General features: G+C 42.3%; 1 protein-coding gene across 5 annotated transcripts in view; it reads left to right on the top strand.

Annotated features, from left to right (window-relative positions):
* Positions 1–20,511, top strand: part of RGS22 (regulator of G-protein signaling 22) — a 94,792-nt gene that overhangs the window by 65,805 nt on the left and 8,476 nt on the right. For all 5 annotated transcript variants that reach the window (XM_019551229.1, XM_019551224.1, XM_019551213.1 and 2 more), the window contains 7 exons: positions 4,096–4,188; positions 7,894–8,060; positions 10,034–10,196; positions 10,952–11,110; positions 12,255–12,317; positions 15,195–15,356; positions 18,592–18,771. In XM_019551229.1, coding sequence (XP_019406774.1) covers positions 4,096–4,188; positions 7,894–8,060; positions 10,034–10,196; positions 10,952–11,110; positions 12,255–12,317; positions 15,195–15,356; positions 18,592–18,771 — 987 coding nt within the window. The remainder of the gene's footprint in view (positions 1–4,095; positions 4,189–7,893; positions 8,061–10,033; positions 10,197–10,951; positions 11,111–12,254; positions 12,318–15,194; positions 15,357–18,591; positions 18,772–20,511) is intronic.

Here is a 20,511-nt window from a genome sequence, read left to right as displayed (position 1 = left end):
CCCAGGTGGTCAAGAACCTGGAGGCCCCTTACCAGGTCATCGCCTGTGACCAGGACCAGGTCCAACATGGCGTTTCCTCTGGTGGGACCGTGCATCTCCTGGATTAAGTGGAGGTCCTGTATCGCAGCCAGCAATCTCCTGGAATGTTTTGTCCTGGCTGACTGTTCCTTCCAGCAGATGCCTGGGTAATTAAAATCACCCATGACAACTACATCCCTTGCCTTAAGTGCATCTGCAAGCTGGCCCAAAAATTCCCAGTCCAGCTCCTCCCCTAGGTTGGGGGGTCTGTAGTAGACCCCCACCACTAGATCTCTCTCCCCACGACCCCCTTGTATCTTGACCCAGAACACTTCAGCTTGCCCCTCTTTTGACCCCATTCTGCTGGCAGAGGATGTGTAGTGCTCTTTGACATAGAGCGCCACACCCCCTACTTTCCTTCCTTCTCTACCCTGCCTGCAAAGCCTATAGCCCCTAATGCTAACTGCCCAGTCGTGGGATGAATCCCACCACGTTTCTCTAAGCCCTATTATGTCTGGGTCTGAACTGGTTATTCTGAGGGCAAGTTCCTCCTGTTTGTTCCCCATGCTACGAGCATTGGTATATAGGCATTTAAGGCCTTGCCTAGCTGCATGTGCCACCCCCCCCCGATTTGGGAGACTGTCTGGACCCCTGTTTCTTACCTGGGCACTCCTTGCATTTGTCACCTGTCTTGCTCGGGTGGTGTCTTCTTGTCTTCCTGCGGTCCCCTCCCCCGGCGAGGCTAGTTTAAAGCTCGTCATACGAGATCAGCCAACCTGGAAGAGAAGACATGCTTGCCTTTAGGAGAGAGGTGAAGCCCATCCCACCCCAGCGAGTCCCCTGCCCAAAAGCATGGGTCTATCTAGGAACCCAAGGCCTGCCTGGCAGCACCAACTGCATAAGTGCCGGTTGACCTCGCCAATGCAGGCCTCGTGTCACCATCCCCACCTACTCACAGGAAGAAGAGAGGAGAATACCACCTGCACCCCCGTCTCCTTAAGCTTGTCTCCCAGAGCCTTGAAATCCTTCATAATGTGGTCAGGGTTCCCCCTGGGTGTGTCATTTGTTCCCACGTGGATGACAACCATGGGGTACTGGTCTGCAAGTCGGATGTAGGCCAGGATCCTCTCCATGATGTCCCTAACCCAAGCCCCAGGCATGAAGCAGACCTCTCACGTCATGCAGTCAGGCCGGCAGATGGGACCTTCCAGTCCTCATAGGATGGAGTCTCCGATGACGAGGACCCGTTGTTTCTTCCTGCTGGTGTTCGCTCTCTGCCCATTCTTTGTCATGTGGGGAGTGGCATCGTCCCCACCGGAGGCGATTCCTCTGTCTTTCTCCGTCACAGTTGCCAGGGCATCGAACCTGTTCCCCAGGTGAACCTGGGGAGCTTCCATCACTCTAGGCCTAGCAGCTCTGGATTTGAACACCTTCTGCCACTCCTGAGTTGGATGCGTCTCCTGTGGGGGATGTACAGTGGGCGACCGGGCCTGCAGAGAACAGAGATAGGCATCAATTTCATCCTCTGCATCCCTGACCCCTCAGCCTGCTCACCGCAGCCTAGAGCTCCCTCACCTGCTCCTCCAGGGCCCTAAGTCGTGCATGGGAGGGGCAGGCAAGGGGACCACAAGGCCCCAGCCTCCCACAGGACCCCACCGAGCCCCCCCCACAGATGGGGGGCAAGGGGCCACTGACCCTGCCATGAGCTCCGTCTGGGTGGAGGCCGCAGAAGAGCCCATGGCAGGCGGCAGCACCAGGGCAGGGCCCCTGGCAGCCGTGCTCCACATCTGCACCATGTCTGCAGGGCTGCGCCTACAGTTTATGCTCGCTGGAGGTGCCGCTCTGGGCAGCTACCTCACACCCTTCTTACGTGAATGCCCGTGCAAACGTTGGCGTGCCCTTACAGAGCACGCCTGTTTGCGCATGGCTAGGGAGCGCGGCTCCCTGTTGGGCGAGCTAAGCCTCTGACGGGCTTCCCCTCCAGATCTGCCTCAGCTGCGCTGTACCCTCTGCCCCACTTACCTTAGGGGGAATCAGCTGTTGCTGCCCCCGCTGCTGTCTCCTCCGCAGCTGCTGCCTTCGCCACCGAGGTAAGGGGGTACACGTGTGCCCTGCTCCCCGTGCTCCTGCTCCCCAACTGAGCTCGAGTCGAAGTGGATCTGCTTTGACTCAAAAGCGGACGGCAAATTGAAGCGGGACCCAGTTTAATATTCGACATGGCTGTCGAATCGAATATTACCACAGCCCTACTAAATAGTGCTAGACTGTGTGTGTATGTGGGGTGGGGGGTAGCTTAATGTGGAGAGGAAGATTATTGCAAAGCTGTTCCACCTATCCTTTGGTCAGTCCCACTCCAGGGCCTGTCACATTTTCAGTTATTGGGTTTGAGGGATTACAAGGGATTCCTTGGTATGCCCCAGTAAGGGAAAGATGAGGTTATAATTCCCTCATATATATGGTCTCTTGATGTAGTGTACTGCGAAAGCCAGTAGGCATCCTTCTCTCTCTTCCAGCCATAGATAAACATTTTCTCTGCAGGAAGCAGAGATTCCATGTACCCTTGTTGCTTGTTTCCCATTTGCTTGCCAACACAAAACAGCATCTGTTTAGCTCATAGAAAATGAGATATTTCCAACAATAAAGATGAGTCTAAAATCACCCCTTTGAGGTATGGCCAAAATATTTCTTTAAAAAAACCCCAAAACACTAAATCCACAATTTATTTTTTATTACTCATTCTCATCTCACTTCTGTTTTGAGGACAACTAGGAGTAATGGTCATAAACTCCCGGAAAACTGTTTCAGGCTCAACATGAAGAAAAACTACTTCACAACTAGGGTGTCCAGACTGGAATAAGCTCCCTTCAGAGATGGTGCAATCGCCTACCTGGGAAATCCTCAAGAGGAGACTAGACAGTCACCTTGGGTCACCTGACCCTAGTTGTCTTTCCTGCTTGGTGCAGGGGGCTGGACCCAGTGATATTCTGTGGTCCCTTCCAGTCTGTGCATCTATGAATCTGTCTATGGTCTAATTTATTGTCTGTGCAAAATGGACTAAAGATTTTCCAAGTTGTCCCACTGTTTCTTGAAAAGCAAAGAAGTCAGAAAGGGTTCTGTAACCTTGGAATACACAGTGGTCCAAAAACATTCAGCTACTATGATGCTGAATACAGTATTCTTTAGATAGAAGCCTGATGGATATTAACCTGGAAACTGCCTTTTCTCTTTTATATAAACTCTTGTATAATTAAATCCACAGTTGCAGAAGACTGTTTTCCATGGGTTATTACATCAATACAGTCTTTGGGCCCACTTGTAGTTAATATCGTAAACCAACATTTGAATTTTCAAGTTAGCATATAGATGAGGCAGACTGTTATTTATCTAACTGCTGATTTGCACATGCAAATGCAGGACTGTTTTGTTATTATGGAACATATATGATGCGCCGAATTATGTTAAAAATGCCAGTCAAGAAAGAGTCCTTTCTCTGAACAATTTACTATCTAAAAGGAATAGCAGGCACAAAACAGACCAAGAGAAGAGTCTGTTATGTGAAAGTTGTCATCTTACAACTTTCATCTTGACTGATTAGATTTTCTCTTGAGGTGCATATGTCTGATATGAGTGGCACGTTGTCCATGTGGGTATCATTTCCTGATGAAAGCTGCAGGTCTAAGAACTGGATTACTACTACTCATGGCAGGCATGCTGATGCATGTAATCCTTTGGCAGGTGTGGTCAGGTGATCTTGAAAAGTTCATGACAAGGTAATTTAATCTTTTCTGTTATGAAGCCTATGCCTCAGAGATATAACTATGTCATACATGTTATTGCATAGAATGCCATTAAGATTCTGTACAGATCTGAAGTCAAATTTTATTTCACCGCATCTTTTAATTGAATCATCTGCCATAGGGATGCTACTTAACATGATATTTTATCTTCTAAACATCTGTCTCATTATTGGCAAATGTGTTTCTTTTCTACCCACTGTCACTGGCATGTTGCCTGTCCAGCGCTCCATCTTTCTATAATGTGTACTGTGGGGATGACATAAGATATTATTTTTATTAGGTGGAGCTGGTGGAAGAAACTCGACAGCTGGATTCAGTGTACTTTAGAAAGTTGCAGGCTTTGCATCAAGAGAGTGTTTCCAAGAAGGATGAGGTAAGAGAAGCACCTACTAGTAAAAACAAACTCATTTTCTATCAAAGAGGGTTAACGCTTTATGTATCAGGAATGAAAAGACTCACTGCAACCGATGTGGGGGACATTCATTCATTCATTTTAAAGGCCATCATTTTTTTAAAATAATGAGTCCAGTTCTGCTCCCATTTATAGCTATAGCAGATCCAACCCCCACTTATGTAATCTCTAGGACTTCTACTGAAGTTAGTTGGAAGTGTGTTGGGCCCTAAATCTTGAATAACCACCCCCTTATGCTGCTTCAGGCTTACAATGGTTTATCTGATGATGGAATTTGGGTCAATATATTTGAAGTAAACAGAAAATAAAGATAATGATGTTCCTTAAGGTATGGACATACATTCTTTTGATATGCTACAAATCCCATTTTAGTATGAAACTTCATATTTCAGAGTCATGCTTCAGTATCATGTAGATCTATAGGTCCTTCCCAGCTGAATAGCTTCAAAATGGCTCTAAGTCCATGCTGTAGTAGAGCTGTGCAGCTAGGTGGCTAGAGAGCAGAGATCCCAGCATGATTTTGGGGCCCAAGTCTTAGGAAACTCCTGTGGACTGCTAACTGTACAGGAGAGGGCCTATTAACTATTTCCTCCTTCTCACCTTGTGCTAGGTGCTCTCTGCCACTTCAGACCTGGTCAGTTTCCCCTTAGGAGTGCTCATCAGCTACAGGAACAGCATTATTAACCCCCCCGGGGAACCCAGCTGGGATGTTTACCATTGCCAACACCCTGGAAAGATGCTTCCTTTAGGTGTGCTACCTACTCATCACCACTGACAACTACATGCATGAGGATGATGCTCCCCAGGATGCCATAGAGTATGGCTACCCTTTGGACCACGTGCAAATAGTATACTAAATCTTCTGGGCCAGAGAGATAGGCAGTGGCTGGTGGAAATATAGAGTCCTAGGGATGTGTGATGAAGAGCAGTAGTGGTAGAACTTTTGCTTGAGACGTACCACCCTTGTAAAGATGGTTTCATGGAGAAGCACTGTGCTAGTTCTCTCACCCAAGCAGCAAGCCATGCATGAGGGCACCTTTCACTAGGGAGCAGCTTGTGCCCATCAGTATCTGAAATATGGCTGCTCTTGTCAGCCTGTACTGTGCAGCTAACCACTTCAGCATGGGCCAGTTCACAGCAGGATCAGCTGTGGCAGGAGGCATACTATGCCATTCATAGGGTGCTGGCACTGGCATTCCTCTTCCTCATGAACTCTCAGGAGGTCATCCCCAGATTTGCCCTCATGGGCTTTCTGACCTACACAGGATAGGCCATTTATGTCCTATCCTGTGCCCAGCCTATTACAGCTCAGTTTAAACAAACTACAAGGGCTTCTTTTCTATGATGCTGCAAAGCATTATGGACCACCAAATTCAGTTTACACACATGACCACTGCCTGGCTGGGCAAGGTCCACCATGCCAAAGTCTTTAGAAACTCCAGATGAGTGTTCCTGATGATATGGTGGGGGAAGTTTTTCCATAAGAAGTGGAAGGAGTAACTATGCCTTTTGCTACTTGGGTATTCAAGATGCCCACTTTTTCCTGCCTTGTGGGGCATGTGGATGCCAGGAAGGAACTGTTCAACCACAAGCCAAGCAGTTACTACATGATCATTGAGTCCACCTTTGGCTACCTCATGGCCAAGTGGAGGGCAGTGGGAATGTGCTTGGCTAACGTGGCTTGCTAGTACTTCTTCTTACAAACTCATGGCATGGCCCTTCCACTGTCCATAAAGACATCCTCAGCCAACACCGATTCCCCTCCAGTGGTTTGCTCTGGAGTAGGGGTCCACAACCTACAGCCCATGAAGAGCTATGGATTGGCCCATGAGGGTCTGATTCAGGGGGAAGGAAGGGTTCTGCTTTAAAGGAGCCACTTTAAAACTACATGTTCTGTGCCCTTACTGCCAAATTTACTGTTCTCTGTTGACATTCACCATGGCTTCTAGCAGCACCCGGTATGCAGAGTGGGGCACAGAGCAGAGAGGGAGTTGGAGCAACAGGGATCAGAAGCAGGGACAGGATTAGCAGCTGCCAGCAGGAGCTGGTTGCAAGTACCCAGCCCACCAGTCTAAAAGGCTGCTGTCCCCTGGCTTTAAATGATTCAAAACCATATGCCCCTTCCCCCCCCAGCTCCATGCACCCCAAAAACTTATCTCCCTGGGAGTGTATGTTGAAGGTCACCTGTGTCCTTATTCAGAGACAATACAGGACCTCCAGGCAGTCTAACAATGCCAGGAGTCATTTTGCAGGAGTGGGATGGAAAAACTGTGCTGGAATTCTGAAATTTACTGGGTGATTGGATGGCTGTCTGCTCTATCTGTGTCTTCATTCAGTGTTGTCATGGGTGCTGGGAGGAAGAGGGCTGGCTTCTTGCAGGTGTTGAGGTCTGCTTATTGATAGTGGTGGGAGAACGGTGAGCAGGAATGGAGAAGGGACAGTTGGTAAGAGGGTGGTGGGAATAGTCAGCTCTGCAGGTGAGGTATTGGTGGCATATAATGTTGAAGAGGTAGTTTAGTGTGAGGTTGATGGAGTCAGTGTCAGTGGCATCAGAGCTCTCATGTCCAGATAACTGGTATCCTCTTGATCAGTGCTCTAAAAGAGAAGGAGGGACTTCCCAATGTTCTCCTAACCTTCCTGTGCCTTCTCCTTGGCCATGGTGGGAGCAGGAACCAGTGAGTCGTCCTTTTTTTTTTCTGGTCAGAGGCTTCTGAGTCCTTGGTGGCATGAGGGCTGACCCCAGAGTTGCCAATAAATCAGAACTCTGTCAAGTCATCCCCTGCTAGAATCTGTGACAGTTCCTCATAGCAGGTGAAAGCCACTGTCTCAGTGCCCGAGATGTGGTGGTGTCTCAGGCCTTCTTATATTGCATTTTTATCACTTTGACCTTGGCATGGCAATGATGCCAAATGTGATCGTGCCCTTGAGTAGTCATTTTAGAGGTGATACTCTCATAGATGGCCTGGTTGTGGTGGCCTGTCCAGAGTGAGCATTGAGTGTTTTCAATATCCCAAATGGAAAGGAGGTCTATTACCTTTGACCATCTCTGGCTAGTAGACTGCCTTGTGTACATGGCAGAAGATGGTGGCACTGACATTCTGGGTGCAAGCTGCTGTTGATAGTCTCCAAAGGGTCCTCAGAATTGTTTAGTTACAGGGGATTCTGAATCCTTAGGGTGGTAATCCAGCAAAAAGAGGATGCAGTATGCCTTTGCACCTGGCAATAGAATCATAGAAAAGAAGGGCTGGAAGAGACCTCTAGCATTCATATGGTCCAGTCCTCTGACATGTCAGGCAAGTCCAGTGACCCCTGAGCAATGGAGCCCAGTGTGAATAACTTTAAATATGATTTCTTTCCATACCGTAAATTAGATGTGCACTTTATTTCCCTAGGGCTCAAGTAGTTAGAACAGATTCTTTTCCTCCATACAGTGGTATCATTTCTGTGTAATAGCAGCATTCCTTCTATGCTGGGTCATGACACAGCATTGATTCTGAGTTACAGAAAAAATAACTGCATAGAGGCAATCAGCAACAACAAAAAAGCAAGAGGAAGAAAACCAGTAAAGATGGATTAAAGACGTTATCTAATGAAAGAATATTAGACTGATATAGATATAGGCACAAAAAGCCTTAGTTGTGTAACTGGAGTAATTTCTTCCATGAGGGTGCTGTTCCTGAAGCCAGTCTTTTACCGGGTCCTGACATTCTCAAAGAAGAGCAGCTTTTGAGCCAAGTGCCTGATGAGTGCACGGGTTCTATCCTTCGTGACCTGCTCCGCAATAAACTGAAGTTGGAACAGTTCCGCCTCTTCCTTGAAGAAAACTTTGCAATGTACGTTTTCAGTTTCTGTGCTCAAAATGTCTGCTGTCTTTTATGGGAGTTTTGTTTTATAAGTGCCACAGGATTGGAGCCTATCTCTCTTTCTTTCTTTTTCTACTTCACTGTTTCTTTTTGAATTATATAAGTAATGCACTGAAAACAGAACTTTGTTCAGACAACTGAATTATTGCTTTAGGTATTATTCAGGACTCAGTATCCAGTGATAAAATAGTTTTGATCAAATTCTGCTTTCAGAAGTCCCAGGGCTTCTGTTAAAGGCATCCACCTGAAGAGAGAAATTGTCATACAGCGGGTAACCATTTCTCTTGGTATTGCAGTTCAGAAGCTTTTATATTTTTTAAATTAAGACTCAAAATTATAAATACAGAATTTGGCCACATAATTATAAGAGATGTATAAGCAATTGCAGTGTTTGTACATGCAGTTAACATAGTTAAGTGTACAGTCACAGTAACTGCACGCACAACTTAACACACAAAGATTTTGAAAATGTTGGAAAGCCAAGATAAAAAGAAATTTATATAGGAGTTGTGACAGGAGTGAATGGTTCGTTTGAAAATGACATTTCCTTATCGTCTCCACATCTTTAATATTCCAGCAAATGCTGTATAGCTGCTTTCAATAGGTAATGTGTTTTCATGCTTCAACCTTTCAATCCCATTTTATTCTCAACTGTTTTCTTTAAATTACTTTCCTCTGTGATTAAGCTTTGGGTGCTACCTACTGCTTCTGGGTAAACAAAGATATAGTTGTAGACTCCGCATGGCACAAAATATTTTAAAGTGTCTAAGAGTCTTAGTAAAACTGTTATGGAAGATTTGAATACTTCAAAATTAGGCTTTGTTCCAATTTGTAACTAAAACCAAAACTTTCACCATCCCCTATGGAAGGGAATGGAGCTACAGCTCTGGCCCTTGGAAACCCCAGGGTCTACTGGGTGGGCTTCCCCAAAGCCTCATGATTCTAGGAGCCTTGATGTTCCAAGCTTGAAGGAAGACTGCAAGACAGTCTACCCAGCACCATCACAAGCAAGCTTGCAAGAAACCAACCGCGGTTCCATCAGAACCTCATCCAAAGTGATCTATCTGTGCTAAACATTTAGGTTTTAACTAACTGGCAAATTCCAATGAAGCATTATTTTGTTGGATTGTTTGCTGGTCACCCAGGAACATAAGTATCAATAGGATTTAAGTTCCTAAGAATTCAAAAGATTTTGAAATTGGAACTTTTCTACCTAAGTCACTTAAGTGCTTTTCAAAATTTTCCCCTGGACTAACACCTTTGACAAAAATCAGCAAACATTTATTAGAACAAACAAATCAGCATTGCATGTGGCTATCTTTTCGTGTTTCATTTTCTGCAAATTTTCTAGTGAACAAATTAATTGTCAGGAATTTTCACAAAAAACATCCCATTTTAAGACCCTTAGAGATTAGTCTAAAAATTGATTTTGGAAGCATGAGCTTTTATCATACTTATCTTTGCCAGTTAAGGAACAAAAACTAATATCAGGTGATGTGTATGCCAAATCAAAATTAACATATTAAAGATCTGGAATTTTTAATATAAAAGGAATTCAACTGATTGTGTAAAGTTTATATATCTAGAATTTTGTGTTGAAATCATTCATCAATTAATTTGAATAATAAGACTTGAGAAAATAGGACTATATGAAACAAGGTCATAAACATCAGCAGAAATAAAATTCACCAAAATAATTTATTTTGTTTGTAAAGACCTTCTTTAAAGGCTTTACTTTTTTTGGTCTGAATGTTAACAAGCATCATAGGTCATACTGATTGTAACTTCTCATTTATCAGGGAATTAAGACAAAATTATAGCCAGGATCTGGTCATTTTATTCTGTTTCATTGAATTGTGATCAAATTGGTAATTCATTAGAATTCTAATGATAATTAGATTGACAGTGAATAACAAAGACTGTTATCTTTGATTTGTTCATAGTATGGATCTTTTGTGCTGGATAGATATTGAACAGTTCAGAAGGATGCTCCACAAGGAAAAAGGAAAGCGAGAGGAAAAATCTAAAGATATTAAAAATAAGTACTTAAATAAAAAATACTTCTTTGGACCCAATAGTCCAGCTACGAGAGAACAACAAGAGCAGGTATCAGTATATAAAAATTTAGATAAAGAGAAATTTTGGAGATAAATGTATTTACTCCTGTAGAAATCTGACAATTGATCATAACCGTGTGCTGAGAGGTGCCTATGTCAGCTAGATGCATACCAAATCTATTATTCTAGTAGCTTTTTCTTTGCATTTCCCTTTGTGTTACTGGTGTCCCTAACATCTACCTCAGTACTCTTCCAAACTTTGCCCATTTTTCCTTCAGTTCTCTATTAAAAATCTTCCCAAACCTTCTGTTTTCTGTGCCAGCAATCTGGTTTCATTTCTCTGTTCATAATACATTTACATTATGTAGTCCAGAACCTAGGCTGCAGCCCAGAGTACACAGTGCAGCTAAAAAAGAGTAGGGCAAAAGTGACTTCAAGCCAAAATGACTTATTCCTATTCTGATCTTTAGTAGGAAAGTAAATCTACCTGTAAGTGATACCATGTCTAAGCTGTGGTGATCTAAAGTAACTTAATACTTGTAACATTTACTCATTCCAAGATTGGGCATTATTGTACCAGAACCTGTACATGGACTGTACCTCCTGCATCATAGGTAAGACCAATGTAATCTGCCCCATGCAATGGATATCTGCATATGATCCTTGGTTGAGCATATGATTAAATGCTTTGATTAAAATTAAGGTCATGCTTCAATGGTTTGCTGAGACGGGGCTCAAGAGGAATACGTGTTTTGCCCATACATAAGAATTTCTCTCATCTCATATTGTATTTGAATTATTTAGCTAATGCAGTTAGGTGGAGGCTGGGGACAGATTCTTCATGATCAAGTTTCCTCACCGGTTCTCCTTGAAATTCAGAAATATGTCCAGATGAGGCTAGGAAAAAAATGGCTGCCATTGTTCCTGTCAAATGAACAAGCTGGGACCTACAAAAAAACAAAGGTAATGTTTCAGTACTTAACAGTACATTGCAGTACTGTTTTCTTGCTGGGTCCATAATTTACTTGTGGGATAAGACAGGGAGCAGATGGGGCAGAAAATGATAGTCATTTGTAGCTTACTTTCAGTTTAAATTTCATGGAAGTGAGTTACATATACCAACAGGTTCCAGTTGTGAAACTGTTGACTGTGGAAGCAGTTTAATGGCACAGTCTGACTGATGGCTTTGCTGGCCATGGAAACTGAAGATGATAATGGTTGCTGTCTCTACAGTGTTCCAGACTGTGTGGGGGGCAGTTCTGATATCTGTTGCAGTATTCCACACTTACCACCACTCACTAGACTTGCACACAGCAAAAATCCTATTCTTTAGTATTTTGCAGAATTATTTAAAGAGACAAAAATGCAAGACTGCAAATGTGGAGACTGGATGGCTATAGCTTAGCTTACTGATCACATTAACAAATTATTGTAAATTAATGTACACATTAGAGTTGGTAGTAAGGAAACCATTACTCCAGCCGGTCCATCAGAGCCGAAAAGCTGGCGGATAGACATAGCTTGTGTCTCACTTACTTTTTATGGTAGTATATCGACTTTGGGATCTGTGGGAAAAAATCATATTGCTGGGAAGAACAGCAAAAAATCTTGTTTTTAGCACACCCAAAAAATTGAAACCAGATTTTTTACTGATGCAGAAAAAACTGCCATGTCTAACTAGGCAGAGCTATTTATGGACACTTATTTGATTTAATTCTCTTTTCAACAAAGAGAGGATTCAGAGAGCCATCAAAATCATAGGTGGATTGGATTATCTGTCAGTACACACGTGTATATTTTATTGATATACTTCACTTAATATCTATGGTTTTGGTTAGCATTTGGTTGAAGGTTCATCCCAAGCTTAGCCAACAACACACAAGGGGAGTAATGAAGCTACTGTCATATCTAGCAGCCTTCAACTTCCTAGTGCAAATGATTGGGTGCCCATTTACAGATGGGAAAGGAGTGAAACTAACTCACACCTCTGTATCCATAACAAAATGCCTTAACTAACTGGCCTCCAACCTTCACCTGTTATGGTACTGTACATAGGAATTTAATACAAGGCATATAAATGTACTGATCATCTTATATTCACCCACAGATAAGGGACATAGCTGAAGATCTCCTAATCCAGAGAAATGAGAAGAGGAATGGGGCCTGGAAGGCAAGTGATGTCTATTATTTTCCTCTTCCCTCAATTTCCTTAGCCTTTTCTGTTCAAACCCTCAGGATTTTTCATTAGTCCACATTTTTACAAACAAGCCCCAAACTCAACTGTCAAAAATTGTTGCAAATGCATTGGCTTCAGGGGAGTTCTGCTCACTTAGACTAGTGGCAAATTTAGCCCAGCTGGATGGGACTCTCCGTGTCCGGAGAGGTCCATCTTATACAGTGTATACATCTCACCAAAGACTGTGCAGTGCCCATAGCCTCCAAGGCTTAGAACTGGTTTCATACCTTAAGTGCATGTTTATCTGGATTTCATGCTGTGGACTTATTGGGACAAGCTGTTCATTCGAGCATCTGGTAGTTTGTTTATTGTTGCAAGTGGATTACATGCAGAAACAAAAGAGAATGTGAAGTATGCAGAAGAGTGGGCAGGTTTAATACTATCTCACAGTATCTGTTTCATTTAGAATTGTATTTTATTTGTACAGCACCAAGATAATATCAGTTTTAGAAATCTTAAACTTCTGTAGTATGACAGTTTAGGAGATGTTTGCCAGTATTTTTCCCCTTAAAGAGCAAAGAACTCTGTGGTTGCCAACATACAAGTTGTATACATTTATTCAGTCTAACTTTTATTGTCTGTTGAAAACAATTGGAGACCAGGTCACCAATCACTCATGAAAACCACTGGATAGAAAAGAATCCCTAGTGCCATGTGGATTCTGTTTTTTGAATTTTCACCTGGTATCTGTGTTTAGGATAACAGCTTTTTCCAGCTTGTCACTCATGACACTGTGTGTCATAAGCAGGGTTTAAGTAGATCAGGACTGGTATAGGAGGAGCACCTTGCCCACTGCATAGCTGAGCAGGCCTGACTAATAACATTTTGCTCTCATGTTCTAACATGCAGTCAACTCCTGGTTATAGTGACTCTAGGGACTATGTATGGAACAAGCTTCGGGCTTTTGAGGAGGATCAGGAAGACAGTTCTTTTGGAACTGTCCTGATTTAACTTATTTTAAGGTGATGAGATTGTTGGGCTGTCACCATATTCCTTTATTGCAAGAGAAGTGAAGCCCTGCTGCCTGGGCTGTGAACTAGTTCCTGGACTGATTAGTCTCAACTTGATCTAGTCATGGATAGTGGCCAGAAGTTCTCATTCTTCAAATGACATAGTTACATCCTTCTGGCCAGTTAAAGATGAGAACAAGCCAGCATGCCTATTGCTGCCCCTGGATATTTTAGCAGCAGCTGCGGAATTAACCAGAGACTCACATAGTGAATCCAGCAGAAGGCGCCTGTCCTCATGTTGAAGGACTGATCTTCCTGCCATATTTTCCAGTTCATTCCTGCAGCCAACATCATGTGTCCAGCATTTGCAAGAGCTTAAATTCAGTCATTACAGTGGTCCCTTCTGGCCTTCAAATCTATGACTCCCCTTAATCTTACTTGGATTAAGGCTCAGCCAGCTTGCTCTGACCGCCCAAACACGATGTAATACATGTAACAGCTTTGGCTAAATGAGAAAGGATGGAAAAATACAGCTATGTATCATAAGAACACATAAAGTTATACAGACCCTGGTTCCTTCCTAACCCTCCTAGCAACCTCATTAAATACATTCAGCTAGAGGGGTGACAAGCTAGAATCTTGCAGAATTTCAGGAATGAGAAGCAGCCGGCTAACCCCACCTCTAAGAATGCTAAACTGTGTAAGAATGGAGACAGACAAGAGCAGCCCTTTCCACCCCAGTTGTGCTTTACCATTGTATAAACAAAACCTCACAATTCATGTTGTCAGAAGAATGGAGACTGTTTCTGATCTTGATCCATTCTAAGTTACTTTCCTAGGATGTTTCTTTCAGTTATTTAATGATAGAATCAGGCAAAGCTTGTAATATTAATATCAGCCTTAGAAAGACAGGGAAACTTAGCTAGGTAACTTGACAGCGGCCAGAGTGTGTCTACTTGGTATCAGATAAATATGCAAGAACCCTTCAATCTCTGCAAGAACAACACATTCCTCTGCCTCCGGGTAACTACTGGACTATGCTCCACCTCCCCCCCCCCCACACCCCCTCTTGGTCCAGGTGAATGTCATACCAATATTATAGGCTAATTTGCAATCATCGATCTGATAATGATGGGGAATTGTTTGACTTACGTTTAGTGACTACTGGTAATAATAAAGCATAAGACGTACTGTTGGTTCAGTAAAAAAGGACGGAGGACTGATTTCCATTCCATACTTCATTTCCAGCAAACTTCTGCCTGAATCATCCTTTTCTCCTCTCGCTTTTCTGCCTGATTATTACTTTCTGTCTATTTTGCTACCTGAAGATACCCAAAATATCGTGAGGACTTTAAATCATATTTTACTATCAGTAGACTTTCTTCCGGAGAGAGCAAACTCTCCAGCTGCCATTGGTAATCGTGACAACACATTTCAAAGCTGATTTTGTTAGCGAGGTCCCTGTCAGAAGCACTTTAGAATTTTTAGCTGTGTGATTTGTCTGTTCCTTTTTCTTTGTTGTTTGTTTGTAAAAAACAAAAAAGAACTCAAACTGTTCCCTAAAAAGTAACAATGGCTGTTTCCATACTTCATAGTATGTAGTCATATGTTCTAAATCATTGTCAGTCATTTCCTCTCCCATCACATCTTCCAAAAAATGTTGCCCAAACCAAACCAAAGGGGAAAAAAGAAAGAAAGAAAGTAAAGAAAGATTGCCAAGTTCTATTGTATCCATGTCATAAACTACTGAAAGTTAGGGTCAGTGCAAAGATAAGTATCAGACAGTTTACCCTAACTAATGCCTTTGTTATTGCTTTTTGAAACAGAGTTTATTCGGTGCATTTATTTTTTCTTTTGACAGCATGTGGACAATAAGTGGGTTTCTTCATCTCGGGAAATAATTACTTTTCGTAAAGCGCTGTTGAATCCAGTAACAGCATTTCAGTTTCAGCGCTTTGTGTCTTTGAAAGGAGACTTACTGGGGAATGGAGTGCTCTTCTGGCAAGAGGTTCAGAAATACAAGGTAAAATGGAAGTCGTTTTAAGTGCATGTATCCATTAATGTGTTTTTGGAGACTTTCAACTAGAATACCTTTAATCAGTTTACTATCAACATCAGTGCAGTTTGCTTCACTGGTTTATTGTTTTCTTCCATGCAGAGCCTCCAGTCTTTTAGACGAATCTTTTAAACTAATTGAGCATTTCATACTCATATTCCTTTATGCTTATACATATTATAGAATCATAATACACATTTAAAGAGATCCAGTCTATGTCCAAAATATTGTTGCTTAGCATTGATGTACACTGTGCTGTGCAAATGCAGTGACAGCACTGAAATACTCATCCAGGTTTGGGGGCATTATAGTTCTAGCAGTACTCCACATTTAAAGTAGAGAGAATATATCACTGAATCAGTCATACCTCTGAAATCAGGTGTATACAAATAGCCCAAAGAGCTTACACTTTAAAAGACAGACTCCTGGCCTAGCTGAACTGAAGTTGCAAGAACCAAACTTGGACTGTTTCTCTCATGAATACTTGCCCCTTGTGAAATTGTGATAGCCTGACAGAAAATGCACACAGGAAAAAAATGAGAACCAGATTGTGCCTTTAGATCATATTGCTGCCAAATACTGCTGTGGGGAGCATTGCTGAACCCAAGGCCCAATGACTCCTCTACTTGTTCTGCATTTCTCCCTTCAGTTTAAAGCTCCCTAGGGATCAGATGGTCCTGGCAGGGAATCAGAAGTCTGTGATGAGGTTAGGAGAGCACTGTGACTGACTATGACTATGCTAGGCTTCTGTTCTCAGAATGCTGGGAATTGCTGCAATCAGGCAATATAGTCAAATATGATGATGATTTAGTGTTTGTACCATGCTGGACTAGTACTGATTTTGTTCAATGTTGTCATCAATGACCTGGAAGATGGCATAGAGTGCATCCTCAGCAAGTTTGCAGATGACACCAAGCTGTGGAGAGTAGTAGATATGCTAGAGGGTAGGGCTAGGATTCAGAGTGATCTAGACAAATTGGAGGATTGGGCCAAAAGGAATCTCATAAGGTTCAACAAGGAGAAGTGCAAAGTCCTGGACATAGAATGGAACAGTCCCATGCACAAGTACAGGGTAGGGGCTGACTGAGTGGGCAGCAGCTCTGCAGAAAAGGATCTGGGGGTTACAGTGGACAATCAGCTGAATATGAACCAGCAGTGTGCCCTTGTTGCCAAGAAGGCTAGCAGCATACTGAGCTGCATTGGTAGGTGTGTTCCCAGTAGGTAAAGGGAAGTGATTATTCCCCTCTATTCAGCATTGGTGAGGCCACATCTGGAGTTTTACGTTCAGGTTTGGGCCCCCACTACAGAAAGGATGTGGACAAATTGAAGAGAGTCCAGTGGACGGTGAAAAAAAATGGTGAGGAGGCTGGGGGACATGACTTCTGAGGAAAGACTGAGGGAACTGGGCTTATTTAGTCTAGAGAAGAGGAGACTGAGAGGGGACTTAATAGCAGCCTTTAAGTACATGAAAGGGTGTTCCAAAGAGGATAGAGGAGCTAGACTGTTTTCAGTGGTGGCAGGTGACAGAACAAAGAGCAACAGTCTCAAGTTGCAGCAAGGGGAAATTCAGGTTTGATATTAGGAAGAATTTTCTCACTGGGAGGGTAGTAAAACACTGCAGCAGGTAATCCAGAGAGGTGGTGGAAGATGCATCCCTGGAGGTTTTCAACACCTGGCTAGACAAAGTCTTGGTTGGGATGATCTAGTTGGGGCTGGTCCTGCTTTGAGCAGGGGGTTGGACTAGATGACCTCCTGAGGTCCCTTTCAACCCTAATTTTCTATCATTCTATGGAGAGCCCAGTCAGGACTAGGCCTAGTTGTGCTAGACAGTTTGTGAACATATATTAAAGATGGTCCCAGTCAGGGGGGAAAAGGGCCAAGAATATGTTTGTTCTGGTAAGCTGTGACCTCAGTTTGCAATTTTCAAGCATTTCTTAAAGTAAATGACAACCATACATTAATGAGGTACTCATCAAAACAGTAACTACTTGCTTTGGCATCATTAATTCATTGGGCAAATGAACATCAGAACCACAGGAAATCAGAGCTGGTACATTATGTTTGAAATTGCCAGAACAGGCTTCTTCAAGGCCAGCCAGTTCAGAAAGCATAAAAGAACCAAGACTCTTTAGCTAAGGCTATGAGATGGAGATTAATTTTTTACTTCAAAAGTGAGACTAGCTGGGGGGGCTAATACCTACACTCAAAATGTCTGAGACACATCCAGATTAGTGGTTCTTCATAACGGTACTGTGGAGAAAAGTGGTTTGCCAGTTCAGGCATTTTCTTTGTGGAACTCTTCTAGGAAGAAAGCTATTATTGTTTGACCCTCCATTTATGTTAATTTTATTTGTTTTCCTATCAAACAAAGAAAAGTACAGTCTGACCACAATCATACACCCATGGTATTTTGGCAGGGCTGGCAGTCACTGCTCTTTGTAAGATTCAAAAGACTGAACTAGCAGGAGTGTGGCAGGTCAGGCTGTACTGGAGGAATACTGCCAAAACTGTGGGTAGAGTTTTGAATTGTGCCTGCCTCTAGTGTCTGAATCATACCATGCCATTAATGTTCAAGCAGAACTCCCTCTGGGTGCTGAGGCCTGCATTGTTCCTTACAGCCTGTCAGATTGGCGGCATGTCTCTGGGCAACTGAAAAAGAAATGTTTCCTAAAATAAGTATGAAAAAAATGTAACACTCTGTGGGATTGTGTCTGTCTGCTTCCCTTCATCCTGCTCTCATCTTTCCTTTATATCCTATGTGACTTATTTTTCTTTTCTCTTTGCTTTCATTTTTTGAAATGTATTACATCTCAAATTAGTAGGCAAAGCATAAAATGATATTATGGCTGAATACAACACTTCTAGTGTTCTTCTCAGAGCTGTCTCCCATTTGTCAATTACCTGCTCAGATTGAATCAGGGATATCAAATACACGGTTTCATCAGAATCGTGTAAACAGGAACTATTTATCTCCACTCCATAACTATGTATGCAACCTAGTAATCCCACTGGCTTTTTTGGTGTCATGATAACATGTATTTGCTGTTAATGTAAGAACTCAGTTGTACCTTAGTTAATTAGTTGCATGGAGCTGATGTTCTCTGCATTTCTTTGTCCTTGTTAAGAACTGGGGGAAAGGGAGGTAGATAGCTTCTAATATGTAGTGCCATATTCACTGCATATTGCATCTTCTCCCATTCAGGACATGTGCCATTCTCACTGTGATGATGTTACCATCCAGAATAAGATCACAGCTATCATCAACTGCTTTATTAATTCTGCCATCCCTCCAGCTCTACAAATTGACATTCCAGTTGAGCAAGCTCAAAAGATTGTAGAGCACAGGAGAGAACTTGGGCCTTATGTGTTCAGAGAGGCACAGGTAAGAGGACAAGGATAAATCAGTAACAGATTAGACTAGAGGTATTGTGCCTGATTTGTAGGGGTAGGTTTTGCTTTTTGAGGTCACAATTTTCTGCCCATAAATAAGTGTGGATATCAAGTTGTTCTTAGGGGTGTATTAGCAGGTTATAAGGTATCTTGCTACAGATCCAGAGGTGTGAGTGACCCAACTGCAAAGAGTATCTGATCTCTCAGGCTGGGAAGTCAAAGGTAGTTGGTGCCCACCACATTGCTCTCTTGTGTGCTGTTCGCTATTGAAACTGGTATGCCTTAACCAGGGCCCTTTATGTCCAGAAGGGTCTGTGCCTTCATTGTAAATAACTGTTTTTATTGAGATTAAGGGTAAATGTAAAGAAGAGACTTCAGAATATTAATCACTCAGTAGATTGGGTAAATGCTGTTATTTATACCCTGGAATGGGGCACTCCTTTAGACATACTACTTTTGTTTCTTGGATTGCTTAATTTCTATGTCTTAATTAATAAAATGAACCAATTTTTGTGGTCTGAGGATCCAAACTTCTAAATCTAAAAACTATCAGATGTCAAGAAAGCACAACAGGCATCTTAACTTTCTGACTCTCCAGCCATTTTTTGTTCCTGGAGATTTAAGGAGCTGGCTTGGGAGGAATGTTCGCTCAGCTAATTCTGTTCCACTGACCAAACAGGGTTATTTTTAAATTCATACTATTAACCTTGTATGGTTATTACCTTTTATGCTTTTATGTTTAAAAAATAGAAGTAACTGATTCTTCCCCCTTTTGCCAAACTGATGCCAGCTCCTTTTAAAATCTACAAGCATACTTAGTTCCATTAAAGTCACAAGAGGCAAATGATTTGTAAGACAGGAGGATTTATATAGATCGTCAGATAAATGAGAAGGCTAATTTAAGATTAAGCTGCACTACTGTTAAATGTACCAAACTCTAGAAGTACAGAGTGGAACTAATAGAAGAATTTGGGAAAACAACAGGATGGACACTAGTAAGCATTTTGGGCCTAAATCTCTGAGGCCAGCTATTTTTTAAATCAAAGAAAAGCATAGGATCTTCAGCAGGTTAAAAATCTGAGCCTAGTATATTAAAGATATTTGGGTGTTGAACTCCCATTGATTCTGATGGTAGTTTAGTGCTTAAATTTTTTTAAATATATGAGTCTTGATATGTGCGACAATAGAATGCACTGAATCTCTCTTTTTTTATTGTTTTCCTTATTCCAGTTCAACAAAGACCCTGTGAGAGATTATATCATTTAAAAATTATCCAAGATTTGCTCATGGATCTGTAATGTGGTTTAAGAGCTTTTCCAGAGGCAAAAAAGTATTTCCTTTCTCTTAAAGAGGAAGAGAAAAAAAGCCCTCTCCCTGATGAACAGAATATTTTAAATAGTTGAGCAGAATAGTGGTGTAAAAAGTAATTCAACTGATGCATATTTTAGTAAGAATACTTGTAAAAAAAAGTGATGGATGTTTTCATTAATGCAGATGATTGTTTAGGGAAATATAGAAAAAGAAAGTGCCTTTTAACTGTGTTTTAGGAAGATTTCTCACCAGTAATAAACACGCTGATGAAAAGCATGTGCAAGGCAAAGCTGGACTGAATTGTCAGGAGACCGTACGTGGGAGGAAACATGCTGTGTATTTAAAAAAAGAAATAGTTATTTCATTCTTATGGTAAACTACATTTTTTTACAGTAAACTCTGTTTTCTTAACATCGGCAAG

The sequence above is a fragment of the Crocodylus porosus genome, unplaced genomic scaffold (genome assembly GCF_001723895.1).
Source record: "Crocodylus porosus isolate Cpor-Errol unplaced genomic scaffold, CroPor_comp1, whole genome shotgun sequence".
NCBI lineage: Eukaryota > Metazoa > Chordata > Crocodylia > Crocodylidae > Crocodylus > Crocodylus porosus.
Note: the sequence above shows the minus strand (reverse complement) of the source record. Positions and strands in the feature narration are given on the sequence as shown.